The 16,774-nt window shown below is 36.0% G+C and overlaps 2 protein-coding genes across 14 annotated transcripts in view; one reads left to right on the top strand and one right to left on the bottom strand.

Moving 5' to 3' along the window:
- The window catches only part of LOC149568856 (cytochrome b561 and DOMON domain-containing protein At3g61750-like), a 38,929-nt gene extending 24,580 nt beyond the window's left edge, over positions 1 to 14,349 (top strand). For both annotated transcript variants that reach the window (XM_089821734.1, XM_089821735.1), the window contains exons 2-4: positions 2,378 to 2,771; positions 2,987 to 3,270; positions 13,799 to 14,349. In XM_089821734.1, the coding sequence (XP_089677860.1) occupies positions 2,378 to 2,771; positions 2,987 to 3,270; positions 13,799 to 14,080 (960 nt within the window). In that variant the 3' untranslated portion in view covers positions 14,081 to 14,349. The remainder of the gene's footprint in view (positions 1 to 2,377; positions 2,772 to 2,986; positions 3,271 to 13,798) is intronic.
- The window catches only part of LOC149568855 (uncharacterized), a 31,243-nt gene extending 14,709 nt beyond the window's left edge, over positions 1 to 16,534 (bottom strand). The window contains exons 1-3 of one of the 12 annotated variants that reach the window (XR_016362663.1): positions 15,934 to 16,384; positions 14,739 to 14,832; positions 4,864 to 5,743 (exon numbers count right to left, since the gene is read on the bottom strand). Coding sequence is in view for 2 of the 12 variants with exons in the window: in XM_089821736.1 (XP_089677862.1) it covers positions 5,622 to 5,743; positions 16,016 to 16,196 (303 nt within the window). In the remaining 10 variants the exon portion in view is untranslated. The other 11 variants (XR_016362668.1, XR_016362661.1, XR_016362662.1 and 8 more) reach the window with 11 other exon arrangements.
- Between the last annotated feature and the right edge of the window lie 240 nt (positions 16,535 to 16,774).

The following is a 16,774-nucleotide window of genomic DNA, read 5'->3' as shown; positions in this document are numbered from 1 at the left end:
GCTCCTCTCAAGATTGATCTTATTTCTGCATAGACTCGTAGGCTAAATTACCTAGTCAGCTCCTTGCTTTCATTTCATAATTACATAAATATTAACAACTTCATTTTATCACTCATGGTTCCTTTTTTCCATTCCATTCACAGGTATCTGATTTCCCCCTCAATCTTTTGCATGGATTTGCATAAATGGGATCTCAATACACCCTGGATTTCATTGACATGACAAGCAAAATTGAAACATGAAATTAGGCAAGAATAGTTGAAACAATTCTGAATTTTCTCAATCTATTTGAACTAGAACAGCCTTTAATTCATACATTTTAGATATTGAATTCATCAATAATATCAAGGTAATGTCTTATATATAAACACTAAACAGGTGTCAATCCCCACACTTGCTTGACAGTGTAACTGTTAAGTTAACCTCAACCAGATGTTACTTCACTGTTAATGTACACCCTATGGCTGATTAGCTGTCACCGTGGATGCCATCAGATCTAAGCAGTGGAGCTATCCTGTTGTCTTGTTTGAAGTTATGTTACCATACACATGCAAGTTTTGTGCTCCTTATGGATCAGCCTGGATGTCCTGGATGAAGATCTTAAGGACTGCACAAGTGCAGACGGGAAATGGCGAGAAGATTCACTTGGGTGCTGGCAACCACTTGTATAAGTGGTCGTAGAAATAAACTTCAGATCTGATCACTGTTGTTTCCATAGCTGTAAGGAAATAAGGGTTGTAGATCTGGTGTTAGGGTTGTCTTCCTTGCTGAAGATAACAGGCATTGGTAATCAGCCTCCTTCCACTTGTGATGCCTATCTTCTGTAACATGGGAAAAGCTCCAATTCAGCCTTGCAAATTTCTTTTGGAAGTCAGATTTTATTAGGACACAAGGAAGGTTTTCATCTTACCTTCGGGTTAGCTCCTTGTGGGTTTTGTCTCAAAAAATGCAGTTCAGGAGTAAATTCACCTAAATTTTCCTTGCCCCCTCCAAATGGTAATCAAACCTTTACATATATATGAGTTTATATGGGAGCCCTGGACCCCAAAACTTAGCGCCAACCTGCAATACGAATCTTAAATTTATTTTAATTTAATTTATTTTTTAAGTTGTATTAGGCAAGTGCTGAGAAGACAGGAAGGAACACGACATTCAACAATGGATTTTATGCTCGGATGTTTCACAAAATGGACTATCTATAAACAAAGTTTCTTGGATACATTAATTTTGTTAATAATCTTATCTTTAGGGGGCATATATCTGTATTGTTCTGGAAATAAGAAATTAGTAAACAAACTTTCTTTAGTGAAAAGATTGTACCTAAAAAGTTGTTGCATGTAAAGAAAAATGATTGTATCTTATGTTAAAACAGCCAAGGTTCAAGAATGCTGCTTATAACAACGATTATGATAGAGGCAGACAGAGTCTGAGTGTTACAGTTTAGTATGCTTTTGGCATCTTCCAATTGTTTGTGCAATTTCATTCAGTGCATGTACTGGATATCATAATTAATTTCAAAGGTTTTAACTTTCATGTTATTTTGTAGGAATACTAGTTTCAGGTTCTTGTTATGAGTGAAACTGACACCTATTTTCCTCAGGGTCCTTAAGAATATATATTTTCTCATTTAAAGCAATTACTCTTTAAAAATATGTTAGGCATTCATCAAAGATATGGGATAGAACAATCCCTTACAGAGCCTTTAAGCAGGTATAGCTGAACAAGCAGGATTAGGTACTAATGAGGGTTACTTAAATTGTGACTTGTAAGAATCAATATCCAACCACAATGCTGTAAACGAGTTAACTATATTCTATTCTAAAGCATCTAACTATATACTTCAAAAACTATTGAGCAAAGCTTGAATGTCTCTGCCTGTTATTGCATTATAGAATGCCATTCTTCCTCACTAAATGTTTTATTCAGGTCTGCATGACACACCTTGCATTGGATTAGGCAGCAATGCTATGATATTTATTTCTCCAAATATTAGTTTCTACATTTTTATCCCCACAGTTGTGCTTGAAATTTTTAATATACTCTCATCTACACAAATCACAACACTATGGAAACATCTAAAATGTTGTTGATGTTAAAAACTCCTAATCATGGCTTATTCATTTCAATGTGTATTGGCCCTTGTATGTCGGCCACACTCATATCAGGACCTGTTATTTCTGAAATCTTATTGATTATTATTTAAGTTCTAATTTCATATTTATAAATTGCAATAATTGTTGCAAGCTAGTCTAAAGTATCCACTAGTTATTAGAACAGAAGTGCTTTGCACCACTATATTTTTTTTTCCAACAAAGTTCATATATATGATTCAGATTTTCTGCTGCTAAAATGTTGAAATTTGTTGGATTTATTGCAGTATGAACAAAATGATTATACTATAAGCATTGTACTATCCGCACCTTACACAACTGGCTGGGTAGGTATGGCATTTTCAAAAAATGAATTTATGGTGGGTTCTAGTGCCATGGTTGGATGGATCGAACAAGATGGACCTGGAAGTATTAAGCAATATTATCTAGGGGGTAAAAGTGTAGAAGCAGTTCAGGTAGATAACACCCGTTTGGATGTTATAAACAACTCTGCAAGTGTTCAATCACGAGGATCTACCATTTATCTGGCCTTCCAATTAATATTTTCTGAGCCTGTTAAATCACAAAATATTTTATATGCATCTGGGAGTGTAACTCCATCCAACGACAAACTCTCAAAACATTCAAGTGCATTTCATACAACACTTGACTTCACTACAGGTGAGATTGAAATTGTTAACTGCAAGAATTGGATGGTTTTTTGTTCATTAAATTGACATTGAACAGTCTAATGATAATCTTTTATCCATTCTGTGATGTTCCTAACTTCTGTCTAGCTGCCCTTTCCAAAGAAACTTCCTTAACTTGTTTTACTCATATGAGGATATTCAAGGTAATGATGAATTGACAATAGTCTTAATGACTTGAATATGCAGGGACGTCATCAACTTCTAGCTCTACTGATACTCTGAAAAGAAATCATGGGGCTCTGAACATTTTTGCATGGGGGGTTTTACTTCCAATAGGTGCAATCATAGCACGCTACTTTCGACAGTGGGATCCAGCCTGGTACTATCTGCATGTTGGTATTCAGGCCTTTGGATTCATCTTCGGGGTGGCAGGCGTAGTTCTTGGAGTAGCACTGTACAATAAATTGGATTCCAATGTCCATGCACATAGAGGACTTGGAATATTCATACTTGTGTTGGGCATCCTTCAGGTTTGTTAACAGATTTGTATATTTTTATTTTTTTTCTATATTTGTTTTAAGAAAAAGATATTAATACTCTCTCATTCCAACACTCATGGAAATTTGAAGATAATTGTTTTAGATTGATAGATAAGTGCAAAACCACCACCTCTGCCACCTCCATAGACACCCCTGAAGTCGCTTGCTATTACATACTAAAGGCAACCTTTAACATACGAAAATTAGTTTGTCTTTTGCTGGGCATTGCAGAGATGTCATATTGCAGATAGTGCCTTGAAAATTTCAGTTCACCTCATTTTGTATATCGTGCCACCTCCTCCATCATTGCTCCTATGCCATCCCCTTGCTGTCCCCTCACCATCAACAAATTAAAGCCCTGGCCCTCCCATCCCTGTGTCCCCCCATCTCCCAAGCCCCATGGAACTATGGTTTTGGCAGGTTTTTTTCATGGAAGCATCTGTAATTTTTTTATCTAATTTTTGCCCAAAAAATAGGGGGTTTAATTTCTGGGCTGATTGCCTGAAACTTCATGCCAGCTGCTCACTGAAGAAGGGTTTGACTGTTTTTTGCCAGATAAAATAGACTCTTTTCCATAGTTTGTTGGAGTTGAATTTAACCTCGTTTTTTGTGCATTTAGAAAACGGGAGAGATTGCTTCTTAGACATTTCAAATATCACCAAAGTTGATCTCAATCCTTCTTCACATGAAGGGGATATTCACAATTTCCAACTTTCAGCTACTAAACTGGTAGTACAAATTAAAGAAAAATAAACATACTAAAGATCAACTTAAAGAACATGTAAGAGTCTTGATTTCTTCTCTCAAATCTATGATAAACAGTTCAACTCAGCCATTGAATGCAGTAGATAATTATTTTGACCTCAATTCAAAGAGCAATAAGGATATTACTGGAAAGATCTACAAATAACAGTCCTACGGCAAAGTAGCAAAACGGTCAAAGAAATAATAACAAATAGACTTAAATTTATTGGGGAAGCAAAAAGATATACAGTGAAATTGATATTATTGATATTAAGAGAATGAAGGTCAAAGAAAAGATAGTAACAAATATAAAGGAGTCTATATGAATTAAAGTTCATAAAGACCTCAAAGAAATGACTACAACAAGTAATGATATGTTGCTAAATAAGATTTTTTTGAATGCCAATGAGAACATATGCCACCTGTGGTAAAATAAGTATAGTATGGAAGATGCTTGGACTCAAATAGGATGTTTTAGAGAAAATAAATTTTAGAAAGGCTACAATCAGCTAAAGGTTGAAATGCAGATGACTGCTTGTCAATTAGTTCAAATGTTCAAGCAAAGGGTAATTCTTTGGTTATTGATGTTGATACTATCAAGGAGAATTTCAAGGTGATGATGGAAAAACAAATATTTGATAAACAGGTTTTGATGTGGGGTCAATAAGGAAGCCTATTAATATTGAAGCTGCTGTTGCTCATTGTGTTGCTCATCTTTCAATGTTTTGATAACAAAATGTAATATACCAAACATCAAATGACACAAAATCGCAATGGTAAACAGCCTTATGAACAGAGAGCAGAAAACAATATCAAGCAATATTCAGATGAGCTCAGATGTAAAATAATAAGCAGAGATAATGTTATTTTTCTGGAACTGATATGATAGTGTACACAATCACCCCAATAATTTATTACAGTATGCCGTTGATAATACCCGATCTGATAATGTATTCTGTATGTGATCAGAACGATCAAGGATGATCCTCTGTATGATGACAGCGAGGTATATATTAAGCAGTCTCCAATAGGTCTCCATGCCCAAATATGATTGTGCTTCCAAGTACTGTGATGGTGTTGAGTCCAACGTACATATAATGTAGATCAAATAAGCCTTCCAATTGCCAAAGTGGTTGAAAGTGAGTTTGTAGTTGTACAACTGTATCCCTGGCTTAATAGTCATCTGAATTTATGTCTCCCACTATGGATAGTGATCAATGTGTGCAGATGTTTAATTGATCAGCCTGAATCACAGATATTATTGCTCGGTCAATGCTGAACTTGACCCACAGTCATGCCTGGAAGGAAATCACTATTGTGATTCTATATCATCAGATACTTCAATATCATTGTTAGACACCTTGCACACACATATACATATGTATCTGCCTTTTCCTTGGGTATAGCCAACTCCAAGTAGGATCAGCATTACCAATACATTTCCAAGAGTTGATGTGTGACCATGAATAGCCAACAAGTGTGGGTTAAAGTAGTATTTTGCTGAATTCTAAACAATGCATGACCTGTTCATAGTAGAGCTGGGCATATGCCTTGCACAATCACATCATAACACTCCAACTTCTGCAATGTATGTTTCTCTAAGAATGATCTGTAATGTTGAGACCCTTCAATATCACTGTTGTCAGTTGAAGATCAGTTGCTGCTATTTTTTTTTCTGGTGTTGATAGAATGGTATCCCCCGAATGTGAGAGAAATGGATCTGCAAGATGGGAATGAATTTCAGTTAGTCCAATAAAGTTGCAGAGTGATTTCATCTTATTGGAGAAACCAGAAGACTAGGGGGGATATTTCACCTCTGAAACTGCTTCTCCAGTCATCTCCTTAACAGGAATAAAAAACACAATAAAGATAAACTCTCAAGTGATGCCAATGAACGCGCAAAGAGCTTACTAAAATTTGAGACAGCTAGGTCCTAAATCTCAAGAAGTGGCCCCCAAATGGTTTCCCAAATAAAGTTATGAAGTTAAATCCTAAACTAGATAGAAGTGATGCACAAGAACATTGCTTCAATTGGGCCCCTTGTTGAGACAGTTATCCCCTGGGCGGCCATGAGGATTAATTGCAAATTGGGCTCCCTTGTGTGACAATTAGCTCCTAGGGGGGCAGAAGAGTTAACTGCACTAATCAAATATATCCAGCCTAAGTGGGGGACATGAAACAAAATCATTAAGTGTTTGGAATAGTAGAATTTTGTGGAAAATTCAAACTGGTATACCAAAGCATACTTCAGTTATAAGGGAATTTTGTGCCAACATAATCCGGGTTTAGGTTCAAACTAAACAATCTCAAGTGCCAAGATTGCTCCTAGAGAATGAGAATCCGGAAGGAGATATAGTTCCTTCAAAAGCTTGATACTTTGGTTGTTTTCTAAAACTTTAGGTTATACAAATGCCTGTGTTTCTGGAAATATTGAAAACTATATCAACTTTAAAAAAAAATGTTTCTTAAAACAATCAGTGACAGTTGAAAACTAAGGTTGGATACACTTAATACCAAGGTTGCACGAGGACGGGGGTACCTGGGTACTTTGTGTGCAGGTACAGGTATGAATGGGTACATCAAATTATTTTAAAATATAATTTAATATTTTGAAGAAAAGCTGAAAATATGAGTCATGACAATGAATTTTCAAACAAGAAAAGTGATAAAGTTTGCAGATTTTTTGTATTGTTTTCAGTTTCAAATTTGCAATATGTTTCTAATAGTAATTTATACTAAATGTTTAGATGGATAACAAAGAAGACAAACTTTAAAAATGAACAAGAAGATCATAAATCATATAACAATGACATATTGCAAATGTTAAATTTCTAACTACAACAGTGATAAAATTTACTATTAATCAATATTTATTGAAGTTCCAAACTGATTACATACTAAATTAAGCTTGATAAAAGCAAGCTGTTAAACAAAAAACTGAGTACCCACCAAGTACCTGGTACTTGGGTATATGTACTAGAATGCAGTATGCATCCTAAAAGTATGGGTACCCATGCAACATAGCTTTATACAGAAGCAGAAGAGTCCGTGTGCTCTACAATTTTGGATATGAATAGAGAAATTAATTTCTAATTTGTATATTGGACTTCAACTACTTAGGCTGTCATTTCCTTTTAAGTTCATGTGCTAGTTATTTATGCACCTAATGTTTCTGATATTGTGTATCTTATTCTAAAGTTTTATGTGATTTGGGTTCAAGTTAAAATATTGGGCTGTGAAACAGAAAACCATCTGATCCCTCATTTGCATGTTTATTATTATTCAGAAAGACAAATATTAGAATTTCTCTTTTGTAATCTTTTCCTTTAGCATCTTAAGACATTGTACCTTTCTTTCTCTTTTGCGAAAAGCATAACCAAAAATCATAATTATTATCAGATGAGGGAGCTGTCTTTCCAAATGCAGAGTGAAGTTGTTAAATAATAACTTCTCTAACTTTTGGTTCATTTGCTGCTGCTCATCGGACATTTCAGAGATATTTTTCAAACAAAAGTGTGGTGACAAATCTGCTAAACAACACAGGGATAAATAATAGCAAGGTGGAGAAATATTATTTAGTGTTCCTGGAGGAATTGTAGATAGATGAATAATAACATTTGTAATTGTGTGCGAATTGTCCTAAATTATTCTTGGATGTCACAAGAGCCATGTTTTTGATAAAACAATAGTATTAAGATCAATACCATGTTTGGCTGCAGTCTTTTTAACAATACTTGAATAATAGCTTATCTTTGCTTCATTTCCTTCCTTGTGGGGCAGTATTTCTAAGTAGTTCCCTTGGAATAAAATTGGACTAGATTTGGGTTTAGAGGGAATGCTATAGTTAATAGTTACGAAGTGAGAATTTTTTTTTTATGTCATGACCTCCAAGCTAAACTCGTCCAAGCTCACAGGGATATTGTTTTGGGGATGGATTTGATAGAAATGAAATCTTATTCCATCTAAGTGGGATGGATTTGATAGCAAGAGTGACGATACTCTTTAATACCCTGCGAGTGCAAATACTGTGCTATACTTTTACAAATTCAATACCCTGTGGTCCAAAAGTTGTTGGGAGATGTTGGTATACCACAGGAGAAACTAATGCTACTTATAAATAATAGCTAGGATTCCATTCCAGTTGCTCATATTCCAATTGAGATTTCCAGGAAATGTCATTTTAGGTTCATGAGCATTTTTATATTTGGCATTTTATTTAGGACGGGCTGTTGGATCTTCTTCACGATGACAGGGATCAGATCACAGACATCTTAGTAAAGTCACATATCAATGCTAAGCTTGTTAGCTGGGATTTTAAAAGACTTTCTTGGATTTCTCAAAACTTTCATTGAGGGTTACAGAGTAAACATTCATTTCCTATTTCTCTGCTAAGCTGTGTTTCCGGAAGGAGAGGTAGTGTGGTTGGTCAGTTCTCCTGATAGTTTAAACCTGTTAGCAAACAGTTTTTCCCTCTCAAGAGTTGTTATCTCTTAACAACAAACGAAAAAAACTAACTTGCCACAACTGAGTCTTGTTATCACTTCAAAAGGAAAACAAAAGACTATCTGTTTAAAGGCACAACTCCCTTTCTAAAAGATTAATCATGAAAAGCATTTAGTATGAAATAATTTTTGAATAATGGTTCTTTTAACCTGAAAAAGCATAAAGGAGTAAAAACATCCTTTTATAAACACAAACAAATGCTGCAGATTTAAAGGATGAATATTCCACAACTTATGCCGCAGTACATAAATCAAAATGCCATTTTGATTTCTGATCAGACCTACTGAACTGTAAAAATAAATACATGTACCACTTCCGTAAATTAATGAAAATAAGCCATCATAGTGAGATTGGATTCCACACGAAATAATAACCATACAATCATATGAGTGATAATGAGAGAATAATCATACAATTAAACACTATTTGTTATTAATTCACTGTCAAAATGTTACCAAAAGTGATTACTATTGTATCAAAAGGAAATATTATCAGTACGTCTGTGGTCAACGAGTCGACCCTTGGGATCTAACCAAAAACAAGTAAAATAGATATGTAAGGCTTTTGAATCAGTTTTAGAAACTAACTCCTTAAGGAGTTAGTAACTGTCAAATAACCAAGTCTTAAGAAAACATAAACCAAAAGAAAATAACATCACTATGGCTCATGGCCCCTAGATCACTAACTAATTGCCAACAAGATTGCCAGTGTCGGCATTCTATTCCTAGGTCATAGGAAAACCACCGCCAGCCTCTTTCCATGCTTTGTGAATGGCTAGGAAGTTGATCAGTTCATTTTGCTGAGGAACTCCAAGTTGCTCCAGGCATAGCTTCCACATTATCATGATCCTATTGATGTGTTCTAGCTTCTTATCTTGCGCTTCCAGGTGATCAGCAAAAAAGATCATCATAGAGTCGGCCCTAGCGACAATGGTGAGATCCTTGACAATAATTTATTTAGCCTGTTTCAATGCCCTTGTTTTGGAAAGGAAAGTTGCTTCAACTTCTTTAGAAAACTTGCCTTCTTAATCAATTTTTTCCATGATCTTCACATTGATACATTTGATGTCAGTAGCTAATATTTCCTTCAGGCAGTTCATTTCTTTCTGCAACTCAACACATTCATCCAGAGCTTGTTCAATCACGATGTTCCTCCATTCAAGGTTAGCTTAAGCTATGAACAAGAAATCCGCGCTGACGTTGGCTCCAGGTTTCTTAGTTAGAAATCTATTCACTTCATATTCTTGAACCTCTGAGATCTCAATGATGTATTCATCCCATTTTACCTTTTTGGACTCCCATGCATTCATCTCAGATTCTAGAGCGATCATCAGCTTTTCGGCTTTGGCATTGGTGTTGGTGAAATGGGAGAAATAATTGGTTGCTTGAGCATTCACCACGTTCAACCATCCATCATAAGCTTGAGCGACTGACATGTCCCTTTTTACCTGTTCAATGAAGCCCTTGTTGGCGGGAGAAGTAACATCCATTATTGAAATTGCATTCGGTTGGGTCTTTGTATATGGATATTGAAGTTCATGAATATATTATGCCATTTTGTGCAAGGATTGTTTGAGTTCTTGCTTATTCTTTTTGTCTTTCCATATGCGATGAGAGATCCTGGAATTACCAACACTCCATATCTTCATATCTGCAGACCTAGAGACAAAACCAAGGGTGGTCTTTTCCACGGCATAATCCTGAGGAAGTATCTCATCTAAACTCTTATCCGCTGTCGGTTTAAGAACATCTGGTACCCAATGTCCAATCTTTTCATCAATGTCTAGTATAGTTTCAACCTTTGGCTTCTTGGTTTTAGGGGTTTTTCCTAGGCATTTACTCACCATGTCTTCAACAAAGAGAGTTGCAGGAACTAGACTTCTTTTCATACTCATTGGTAAATCAAACCAATTAGGAACTGAAGAGCTATCCTTTGGAGGAGGTGTCTGAAATGCAGAAGTGTTGAGTGCCATTGAACTTAGAGTATTAGCCCCTCCAATCGCTTGCTTACTTACCTACTCCATTCTGTCACTCGAGCTCCCAGCCACTGAGTCCCTTGGATCTATTTCAATCGGCTTCATGCAAGCCTCCTTGCTAGAACTCTGCTGACTCAACTTCTTCTTGTTGTGCGAACGGGTCCACTTGATCGAGGGGGAAAATTTGAACTAAACTTTGAACAGTTAGTTCAAGTTCAATGTCCCGCTTCGGCAAACCTGCAGTGTGAGCGTGAAGAATTTCATTAGTGAAAATGATGAGTTGAACTAGGGCTAGTAGGTGTGTCTTGAACATTAAGGGTACTCGATGAGGGTCGTCTTTTGCTTGTGAGCCATTGTTTAGTTCTGGTTATCATAGGCAGGGTTTTGGCTTGCAAGTCATCTTCTTCTAAATTGACCAATCAACAACAAGCAAGGGGTATGCTTCAATCTATTCAATATACACCGGATCAACCACCGCTTCATCAACTTCTTCACAAACTCCTAAGATATCAAGTTGTAGATATAAAGCTTGGATTTCATTTAAAGTAAGCCTTGACAACAATCTTTTCCTAACTTCATAGTCATCTTGGCAATTTGCCCAATAGTCTTCAATTGAGGAACGTGAGAGAAAGATGCACACATCTCAAAATACTTTGATGCAAAATCTTGACTATTGAAATTGGAACAAGGGGTATAAAATGAGAGATTCATTGTCTTAATCTCCACCCTCAGGCTCGGGGCGTCTTGAAAAGGCTTGCATCTGTAATGTCCAATTCCTACTGGAAAGGTGTAACCAAAGCCTTTTCGGGCTTTACAATTTCTCTCAACTTCTGCCAGTTGCCTACATACCTCAATTAACACATAACGATCAAGACAATGTCGGGGCAATTTTAAAGGTTTCCCTTCATATCCTTCAATCCTCAAGTAAATGAACTTCTGAAATTGGATAAAGAAACTACCAAAAATGTTGACCAGCTGAGCTGCCTCTTCTGATAGCCTCCTGTATTCCTTCCCCTAGAGTTCGAATACTAGTTTGGCCAAAAAGGTATCATGAACTCTCTTAAAACCTTTTGGGTTTTTATCCTTCTGTAATAAGGGGTAGTATTCATAAATGGGCATGCCCTAGTTCTACACCTAGTGTGTGAGGTAGGCCTTTCCATTCTCTTCCATGGGCTAGAATGAAAAATAGATATGACAAATATAAAAACCAAAGGTTGCAAAAACTTGAGAAAGCTCCTCTTGCAATCTTGTTGATATAATGTTAGCCCAATCAATAAACTTATCCTTTCCTAGAATAGTTTGGATGAAAATGTACATCCAATTTTCCCAATGGAAGGCATGAGAGTTCCCTTTCACTTTATTCAGTAGGGTTATGACATCTTTAATTTCAAGGATCATGTGCTCTCTGGTCAAAGGATGTGGAAAACGGGAACCGCGTCTTTCAGGCTTAAGTAACCAACTGTTGGCAATTACATGATTGTATTTGTTGGCTTTGGTAGTGAATTTGGCATAGGCAGAGTTGATAGTCCAATCTTCATAAACCTCGCATGGGAAATCCTCAACGTGCCCATAACAACAACTCTGTTCACATATACCAGGACTTCACCACTGTATGTGCGGATACACTTTTTAATAGCATCATACCGATCACGGCACGCTAGAACCAGTTTCGGGTAGGGGATAGCATCAGGAAAGCCAAAGGCTTGCAACAACCCACTATTTGAGACCTTTTCAGATATTGACCTAGGTTGGAGAACCTAGCCACTAACTTGCCAATATCTTCATTATCTAGGAATGTATCTTCAATTTCAGGTAGAAAACTACTTATGGCTGATGGTTTGCCTTTCTCAGGTAATTCGGGGCGAAAGGTGGCCATGAAGGATTTGGGATTGACTGACAACAAGCAAATAAAAGACCAAAAGAAAATACACTTCCAAGCAATCAATCTGTAGAAAAGAAACAACAGCCAATAGAAAGAAAATGGAGGACTCACCATGTTGTGTGTATAAGCATTGCTAATAACATGGCCTACTGCTATCTCCTTGTATCTCCAGAGAAAACAAAATTTTTTGCCTTAAACAACTAAGGCAAAATGAAAAGAAAAGAGTCTTTCAAGGCATGCAACCTGAAGGGAAAAGCGTGTGGATGCAAAGAGCATAATTGAAAGACAGGTTACTTTCCATCATTAATCATTCCTTCAATTTCACACATACCGAAGCACACTTCATCATCATTACCATCAACTTCTAATAAATGTGCATCTTTCTCATGAGCCTTGGAAAGAAAAGGAAAAGCTTTCATATCGTCACTTGCTTGGACACGTGTCTCCGCCACCAAGAGCCTCTTGGCCCGTGAACTATGAACAATTGAACTACTTAGTAAGAGTTCAATGTTCAAGGTTGTGGGCCTCGAAATGTTGGAAATGACGCTCATAACAAGACAAAACTCTATCGGGTGAACTGTTGAACTTGAACACAAAGTGTTCAAGGTTCAACTTCAATGAGCAACAATTTCCAATGATTGACAAATTAGTTTAAGCCTAGATTGACCCGACACATTGCACCCATGAACCAATGAACTTTGAATCTCTAAACACATTGTGTTCAAAGTGTTCATGCTAATGGTGAAGTGTTCTAAAAGGAAGGGGTCCAAAGACTCTAAACTAATGAACAACTTTACTTCTAGGTGCATGATGGAGACTTGTTTACAAGAAGAGGATTTTATTTCGACATATGACAAAAAGATGTGACATGGCTAATACGTGGGTAACAAACCCTTATATTATGTCCCAATAGTAGTTTCATCAACACATTTCCTTCCAAAATTGTATTATAAAAAGAGCCCCTTCTGAAATAAATCATTTTAAAATTTAGCCCATAGCATAGAGCTACAAGCAGTCTGAAAGGATCAATCCTATTAAATTTGACTCACAAATAAACTACAGGAAATAGTATACCAACTTTGGAGTTAGACACAAGATTGTAGGGTCATAATGAAGCAGATTTTGAGGCAAATACCTTTTAACAGAAATACTAGTTACAAGAAATGAATAAATATCTTTCAAAATTAGCAATCCTGCATCTAGATGAGCTTTAGTTAGAGGCGACCAGATTCTGTGGAGGAGAAACTTTAATGTGTTCAGTGCAGAGATGATATAGTACATGTAAGATTTGTCTGCATTCATAATTTCTACATGATACTGTTCCCGCATTTCAGTTGTGCACTGTATAAAGAATATCAAAGCCCTATAAATAATTATCTTTTACCAGTTTGCTAAGGAGTTTCCTATGTTGTCAGGTGTTGGCTTTACTGCTACGTCCTCAGAAAGAAGCGAAGGTGCGAAAATATTGGAACTGGTATCATCAATGGTTTGGAAGACTAGCACTTTTCCTTGCTGCAGTTAACATTGTCTATGGAATACATATTGCAGAAGCAGGACAAACCTGGAAAGTTGGCTATGGCTTTGTGCTAGCTATATTGCTTCTTGTTGTGATAGTTCTAGAGACAATTTTATGGATTAAATGGTTCAGGCGGCCTACAGAGGCACCTGCTTTTCAAATGTATGGTACTAATGCTTGAAATTCATGACCTAGAGTATTGATTTCAGATGCTCGAGGGCATTTAGAAGTTGCCCTAATTTATCCTCGTATTTCTGTTGGAATCCTTCCAATGGATGAGCTTTTCTAAATTTCTGCCCTTCCATTCTATTGTTCTTAGGTTCAGTAGTAACAGTTTTAACCAGACATGGATTGTATAGATCTCAGGTATTTATTACCATTCATCCAGCTTCACAATGATAAATACTGTGTACATTTTCAATATAAAAGCCTTTCTTTATCCATATCAAACTATTGCTCAAACATAAGTACAAATTCAGTAAATTGTTTCAAATTATCATATATCAGACTGATCTTGAATATATATATATATATATATATATATATATATATATATATATATATATATATATGCATAAGAGATAGTGGAATTCTATTTCATCTCTTTTTTATTTTGACTAAAGAAGCTCAAATAATGGGACAATAAAAGGTGTAGATTCATTACAGATAGAGTGCATATATATCATTCCATCCACCAATTGTTTGATCATCTTTAGGGAATTTCTTTTTGAAGTTGGATTTCAGGTGCAATCTTAAAACAGTAACTACATCCTACAAACTAAAAGAAAATTTTAAATTATATTTCAAGTTTATGCAGCATATACAAGTCAAAATCTCACCATAAGAAGGGCCTAAATTTGACAGTCAGCCCTGCCTGTCAAGCAAGTTGAAATCTTGTCAAAACATGGGACTAAATTTGACAGTTGTGCCTACCTGCAGTATAACATTTCCATGATAATTATTCATTCAAAGTTGCCCTTCAAATACTAAGAGATAACTTATATCAATGTGTACATATACATTACAACTATACATATATGATATATCAATTCTGTTTTGATAGTTTGTCCAAAATCTTCACTTTCATGTGATACAGTCTTGGTTGATCAATTCATTTCATCGTATCTTTTCCAAACTGTTTGAACTTTAATTTTGTTTTTGAATAAAAAAGCAGCAAGAAGGTGCTGGCCCATGGTACAGACAAGAGCTAGAGCAGTAATAGCACATTAACAACAACTAGCACTTTAACCGCAAAACAGTACAACCTATCTTACCTCATAAAAAACATGGAACAAACTAAAGCAGCTAAATTTTTTTTAAAAAGGACCATAGTAGCAGTTAACTCAAATGTCCAGATAAAATGTGAGCCACACAGGGCCAATAATTAATAGTACTAATCGCAGCCCCGAGGGCTGCCACAAGCACAACAACAAAAAACCAAAAAAGCTCATAACAAACTAAACATTAAGAATTCCCTCCCAAGCTCTTACAGAAGAGGGTCGAAGCCCATTCCTCCTTGAGGAACTCAAAGAGGTCTTAGCAGTCTTCATTAGCACCCGGTTTGTTCTTTGAATTTGAATTTTGTTTAATTGATGCTGCAAATTAATTTGCTCATATAAAAAGGTGGATTGGTAAAACCTTTGGTATGATAAATTTCTCACTTGACGAACATAATCTCAACTACTTATTAGGTGCTAATTTCAGCAACTTCAACTACGTTCCAGATATAAATCTAGTGTTTAGTTGTTTGAGAGGGCCTAACCAGGTTTTAAAGGACCAACTCCTATTATTGTAATGAATAACATGTCGAATAGAAAGTTTAATTTGGAATACCTTATAAAAATTATTAAATTTTGATTTAAACTAAACACACAAAAAAAATCTGAAGAGTTCGGATAAAATTTAAAGCGCTCCTAACATTTTCATTGCCAACAATTTTAACCTCAAATTTAAGGGAATCTCATCTAAAAATCCTAATCACACTTCCTCTTGAGTGAGAAAGCATAATAGAAGGGCAGGTGATCAGAGCATTACCATCTCTCAAATTAGGCCATATTTTGAGAGCAATTATTAGACGACATTGATGGAGAGGCAATAGGAGCTCTAGCATACAAACCTCTCGATGATTGCAACATTAAATCACTGCGCTTGAAGGTTATTAAGATTGCCTCACCAAACGGAATAATGTGCCCCGCTCTCCCACGCGACATGTTGCAGCACACAGGAAACAACCGCCATAGATCCAGCAACCGCAAACGGTCCTCCAAGCAAGCTGATAGTTGAACCAGAAGCCTCATTGCACTGCTACAAATAATTAGCTCACAAAAACTTTAAGATTCTTTATCGGAAACCTATTCACCTGTGGGAAACAAATAATAGCAATGTTTGGTCTGATTCGATGGGATCATACAATTTTAAAATGCCAAATTTGTCATGTAGTGTAGGGTATGTACACCTCATTTGTAGTGCAGTTAGGTACCCCCTGCAAGGAGTACGAGGTAGTCTCATACATTGTCACCATATGTTAACCCATACATCTATGACTTCCACATCAACCTTAGAAACTTCCTTGGACCCACACTTCCCTATGGAGAAATGACTTCCCCTAACATGGACACCATATATACACACACCAGCAAATGTGTGTAATAGATAAAGAGTTCATTTATATTTTAGTATATATTGGTGTAATAGATGATTTTAATTTCTACATTATTTATTTATTTAGTAAATGGTACCTATGCAACAAATATGTCAATAATAGTATCTTGCTTAAATAACAATTCTAATGTTTTGCAATTTCTTTAAATTTTTCAAATGTCGGTTCACTTTGGGAGAACTGTCTTTCCCAACTTTCATCTCTAGATTTTGTGTT

This window comes from Cupressus sempervirens, chromosome 3 (genome assembly GCF_028749045.1).
Source record: "Cupressus sempervirens isolate cs-2001-9-10 chromosome 3, ASM2874904v1, whole genome shotgun sequence".
NCBI lineage: Eukaryota > Viridiplantae > Streptophyta > Pinopsida > Cupressales > Cupressaceae > Cupressus > Cupressus sempervirens.
This window is presented reverse-complemented; position numbering and strand designations above follow the sequence as displayed.